Source organism: Sciurus vulgaris, assembly GCF_902686455.1.
Source record: "Sciurus vulgaris genome assembly, chromosome: 13".
Taxonomy (NCBI): Eukaryota; Metazoa; Chordata; class Mammalia; order Rodentia; family Sciuridae; genus Sciurus; species Sciurus vulgaris.
The window spans coordinates 14249664-14255663 of record NC_136474.1 but is presented as its reverse complement, the minus strand read 5'-3'; the positions used below and the strand labels follow the sequence as shown (position 1 = coordinate 14255663).

Below are 6000 nucleotides of genomic sequence, written 5' to 3'. Positions count from 1 at the left end.
TTTGAGACAGTGTCTTGCTAAGTTGCTGAGGTTGGCCTCAAACTGGTGATCTTCCTGCCTCAGTCTCTGGAGTTGCTGGGATTACAGGCATACACCGCTGCACCCAGCTATGCCAATCCTTTTAAGAGCCCTTATGTATTAATTCTATCACCTGTGTCATTTCTGTGTCACTTGCAATTGCTTGACTTTTCTCCTTATTAGGGGTTTACCAAGACTCCTAGTTCCATGTCTTCAACTCTAGGAGGCTGTTGTTCCCTGCCTAGGTTCCTTCTCTGCACACCAAGGGGTGGAAACTGTCCTGCAATAAGCTGGAGCCATCAAGGACTCACCTCTTCTCAGGGATTTCGGCCCTTCATTTCCTGATGATGTCTTCAGAATTGTATTTTGTATCCCCCCACCTTGTTGTTTCAGTCCTTGTTTCTCCATTTTGTCTGGCAACAGAAGTTACTCTCACTTTTTAAAAAAATTGCTGCATAGTATAACGTGTGGATTTCTCATAGTTAGTCAGGTCTTACAGATGGACATCTGTGTGGTTTCCAGTAACTGTTACCACAAATAACGCTGCAGGTAGTATACCTCACTCACAGCATTTCCACAGGGTGAGGTGGCTATTGCGACACATTTCCATAAACCCAGTATCTGGGACACAAGGAGGGCCTTATTGGCTCTGTCGGTGGCATTACCACAGGCTTGCACCACTGTGCTATTTATGAGAATGCTTCAGCAGAGTGAGTTGTCAAAGTTTTGGAGATTGCCACTCGTGAGTCATGCCATTAACATTTAACATCTGTTCTTCAGTTTTGTCGGTGTGTATGTGTGTGGACACTCCTGAGGTCCTTTTCACCAATCTTCCTTCCCCCTCTGTAGCATCAACTATTAGGCCATACATCCCATAGCAGAGCTAGAGATGATGAGTATGATTCAGAACTTTGTTTCCAAGTTCTCTCGCTCCTCTCTGCAGTCATTGAACTGTTATTCAATAAATTCTGACGTTGTAGGAAGACACAAATGTGCTTGTCTCTGTAATGACAGAGCACGCTCACACAGAGGGAGCCCATGGGCCCAAGCTCCTTACAGTCCCACATTTTGATTACTGCGTTTACAAGGCTGGTTTGTAATTCTTCGCGTTGCCCTCCTAGGAGTTAGAGATGTGTTTGGCATCTCTGGAGCCCACCACCATGCCGGCCAATGCTACTGAGCTTAAATTTTGACACATGACAGCAGACGCTAAGAGGTTCAAGACGACTTGGAGCCCTCGGTGGAAAAGATCCTTCCACCGCCGCCTCTGCCACGCCGGTCTTGCCCCTCCTACTCCTGCGGGCGCCAGCTTTCCACCTCCTCGACCCCGCCCTCAGGCCCTGGCCTCTTGCCCCACCTTCCGCCACAGCCCTGCCCCTTAGCGCCCGCTCTCTGCTCCGCCCTCTACGCCCCTGCCAAGCCCCGCCTTCCGCCCCTCCCTATACATCCCTGCCCTTAGGCCCCGCCCTCCACGCTCCTCCCTATGCCCCGCCTCCTAACCCGCTCTCGACGCACCTGCCTTTAGGTTCCGCCCTTTCCGCCCTCCCTTAGACCCCGCCTCCCATTCCGCCTCCTCACGGCCCCTCGGCCCCGCCCTCCACGTCCCTGCCCTTCGGTTCCGCCTCCGAGAGGGGACGTCGACGTCAGCGCGCCGGGGCGGGGCCAAGGCGGACGCGCGTGGAGAGTGGGGGCCCGCGGCGAGCCGCCGGCCGCCAGCCTTCGCGCGTGGCTCTTGCCGACCCGAGCTCGCTTCCGAGCCTCCGCCGACGCCGCCGCACCTGCGCCGAGTGGGCCGCGCCGGCCGTCATGGCGCATCGCTGCCTGCTGCTGTGGGGCCGCGGCGGCTGCCGGCCCCGCGGCCTCCCGCCGCTCCTCTTGCCCGGCGGCGGCGCGGGCCGCGGTGAGCGGCGCTGCCTGCGGACGGTGAGTCCCGGCGCCCGCCCTGCGCCCCGCCTGGGCCCGCTTCCGGCCCGGAGGCAACGTCAAGGTCACCGCCCCGCGGCGCGCGGGCCCCGGGGAGCCGGGCCGGCCGCGTGGGGCGCCAGCGTGTGCCGTCCGGCCGGCCGGCGCGCCGGTCTGCGGAGGGTCGGAGCCTGTGCCTGGTGGGCGGCGGGCCTGCGGAGGCCTTCGGGCTCCGGCGGCCCGCGTTTCGCCGGTCCCATCTGCACCGGGCCGCGGCCCGCCCTCAGCCTGGCACAGGACCCCGCGAGTGCATTTTGACCCTTGGAGTGAGCGTCTGCCGCGGAGCGGGGGCTGCGCGCCTTGCTGCGTGACGGGGCGCGTCCAAGGGGGCGTTGGTGGGGGAAGCCAGCCCTGTGCAGGTCCGCCCGCGGCACCCAGTGCATTGTTCTCGGGTGGTGATAGTGCGTGGGCAGCATGGCAGTGATCTGTCTCAGTATGGAGTCATGTATGGATGGGTCGATGTCAGCTATTCCAGTGACACAGCTTCTCGCTGCCAGCCCTCTAGAGTCCAGCGCCACAGCGGTTGTACCCGGAGGTACATAGCAGGTGGTTGAGGCCCGGGGGTCAGTCGCTGGAACCTGGTTTCACCACTTACTAGCCAGATGCCCTTGAGGAAGTTAGTTCAGCCTTTCCACTTAAATGGGGTAAGTGGTAGTATACTGCAGTACCCGCAGGGAAATGATTCCAGGACCCCAGAGGGTACTAGAGCCAGGGCTACTCGGATTATTTGCATATACCCTCCCATAGTCTCCTATATACTTTGAATCAGCTCTAGATTACTCATACTATCTAATACAATGTAAATGTTATATAAGTAGTAGTTATATGGTGGTGTTTAGGGAAATCCCCCTCCCCCACCCCCCTAGTATTTTCGTCGTCCACTGGTGGAATTCAAGGTTGTGGAGGGCTGATGGTACCTGCATTTACAATTTTTACTACCATGCCAGCCTTGTATTTATTTTTTAGTTCTCTTCATCTTTTTCCTGCTGTGTACTGCTCTGCACTAAGCCTTTTTCAGTTTCTTGTATCCATTTCCTCTTCCCTGGTTCTGATCTCTTCCCTTTTGCTACTAATGGACATTGGACTCAGACATACAATGGGCAGGTAGGAATCTACCTGGTGAGTTTGCAGTTTTTGTGGTAGGAGTCTTACCTAAAAGACTTTCTTTGTAGTGGCACTGTTGTCCCTGTGACTCACCAGTGCTGAACTAGAAGGAAGGACTTTGTGCTGACAGCTACAGCTGATGGATAGGTAGTCTGTGACATATTCCCTAGCATTGAATGGGGACACTTGGGCATTACTGTGCTACCTGTGAGGGAGTCTAATAGGACAGGTTTTCCTTAGTTCTTGCTACTGTTGAAGATTAGACAGAAGTACTAGTCTCACAGTTAGGTCCCTTGGAAAAAGATTTTGATGTATTGAGATATCAGTTCTCAGGTGTTAGGCCTGGGGTATAAGAATGATGATAAAGCAATTGAAGACTGTTCATATTGTCAAACATAGAAGCTGACCTCTAAGGTGAAGTACTCTAAGCCTAAATTTTGTGAATTGGTGTCTCATGTTCTTTGAGTGATGACACCCTGGGCTTGGGTATGTGGAGGAGAAGTTTCATTGATGATTCCTTTATAGAAAATAACCTCAGTGAAAAATGCGCTCATGGGTATTATTGCTAGGAGTATGCCATGTCAACCCAGTTAGAAAATAGAGCTACAGGGGGCTTCTTGAGTCAACAGGTGTTTATGGAATACTTGCCATGTGCCCATTTCTGTTCCGAACTCTGGTGGTAAAAAGAACCTTTTGTACTATCTCTCTTCCACTCTTATTCCACTCTTATCAGTCAACCCTCCATATCCCAGGGTACCCTTGGATCAAAACTTTTTTAAAACTAGCATTTGTACTCAACAGGCACAGACTTTTTGTCATTATTCCCTAGACAATACAGAATAGCAACAGTTGACATAAAATTTACATTTTTTTAGTTATTAAAAGTAATCTGAGGTGATGTGAAGTGTACGGGAGGTTGTGTATAGGTTTTATGCAAACACTTATTTTATATGAGGGACTTAAGCATCTGTGGACAGGGGATCCTGGAACCCCTTCGGAAATTGAAATTGAGACTGTACGTTTTGTATTGTGCAGTAACTGCGCCAGTTTGTAACTGATTTGTTCTCAGCATTGTCTTCCTTGTGCTTCTGAGTTACCTAGCAGTGGAAACTGGTTCTAATTACCCTTTGGACTACCCACACTGAGTAGCTGCTCAGAGCATGAGTGTGAGTTGTTGACTTGCCTGCTTGAGTGAGATTGTAGTCTATACCCTTAATGAAGTTGGCACTGGAAAAAGCTTTATTCACTTATGGTGTGTTCTTATTCAGGACCAGTGGTTATTTGACAGGCTATGTTCCCATGGCTTGGAAGGTCCTGACGTACCATAAGCTCCAGATCCTCTCGTACCTCCATTGTGGTCAACCATGTATAGTATAGTGTTTTGGCCCATTTTGCAGTGCAGAATTGTGTATTTATTTGAAGCTAAATCAGCTCATTTTTTTTCCTTTTTATTGGTGCATTGTAATTATACGTAATAAGCCGGGCATGGTGGTGCATGCCTGTAATACCAGTGACTCAGGAGGCTAAAGCGGGAAGATCACAAGTTTGAGTACCGCCTGGGCAGCTTAGTGAGAACCTCAGCTATTTAACAAGACCCTGTCTTTAAGGAAAGAAAAAAAAAAGGGACTGGGGATGTAGTTCAGTGGTAAAACACCCTAAGTTCAATTTCTAGTACCCCCCAAAAGATTATTCGTAATTTTTAGAATATAATTTTAGATTCATTTTCATTGTGCCACATTCACACATGTACATGATATAATTTGATTAATCTTATTCCCCCATACTTTCCCTTTTCTTCTTCCCCCTCATTTTAAAATTTATTTTTTATTTACATTTTTGTTCACATACCATAAAATCCATCATTTTAAAGTGTGCAGTTGAGTGGTTTTAAGATACTTACAAGGTTATGCAACCATCACTACCATCCCTGATTCTAGCATGTTTTCATCACTCCAGGAAAAGCCCTGTAACCATATCAGTTCCTCCCAGTTTCACCCTGACCATCTGCCCAGGCCTGGGTAACTTCCTAATCCACGCTATGGGTCTGACTATTCTGAATGTTTCACATAAATGGAACCGTAAAACATGTGACATTTTATGTCTGGCAGCCGTCACTAGCATGTTTGGAAAGTTCATCCTTGCACTGATATTTCAGTACTTTTTATGGGCGAATATGATTCCATTTATGGATATACCACTTTTTATCTGTTTACCAGTTGATGGACATTTGAGTTGTTCCCTTTTTTAACTATTATGAATAATGCTGCTGTGAACATTTCTGTGAAGCTTTTAGGTAGACATACATTTGCAGTTTTTTTAGTAGGAATGGATTTGCTGGATCCTGTGGTAACTACATTTAACATTTGAGAATCTACCGACTGTTTTCCTTGTGTCTTCACTGTTGCATGTTCTCACCAGCAGTGTACAAGGGCTCCGGTTTCTCCACTTCCTCACTGACACTTTGTCTTTTTTGATTATAGCCATCCTAGTGGATATGATGTGGTTTTATTTAGTTTTGTGGTGTTTTATTTTTCTCATCACACCATACAGGAGGCAAGTAATGGTGGATGTTAACACAGGTGAACTTCACCTTAAACATTGCTATTTGTATTGAAAAACTTGACCCCACCGCAACCCCCTCAGAAATGATGGTGAATTTTCACTTTGCAAAGGAGTATATCTGAATTTTTAAAAATTTTTTGAAGTGTGCAGTTCAGTGGTTTTAAGATACTTGGATATATCCCCTCAGTGCCTCTTGCCATTGATGATTTTATGCAGTTAAGAATGTAATAGAGAACCTCTTTGGTTTGTTTACATTATACTTGGATTTATCTAGACGGTTTACAGACAACATTTCAGCAACATGTTAGGTAAAGTAGAGATGTATGTGTAATGGGATTCCTATAGCAGTGATTC

At 48.4% G+C, this 6000-nt stretch overlaps 1 protein-coding gene across 2 annotated transcripts in view; it reads left to right on the top strand.

The window, feature by feature from the left end:
• The first annotated feature begins 1673 nt into the window (after positions 1-1673).
• AFG3L2 (AFG3 like matrix AAA peptidase subunit 2) overlaps positions 1674-6000 on the top strand; it is a 45208-nt gene continuing 40881 nt past the window's right edge. Inside the window, exon 1 of one of the 2 annotated variants that reach the window (XM_079108848.1) lies at positions 1674-1941. In XM_079108848.1, coding sequence (XP_078964974.1) covers positions 1825-1941 — 117 coding nt within the window. In that variant the 5' untranslated portion in view covers positions 1674-1824. Of the gene's footprint in view, positions 1942-2443; positions 2625-6000 lie in introns of those variants that run through there. The other variant, XM_079108849.1, reaches the window with a different exon arrangement.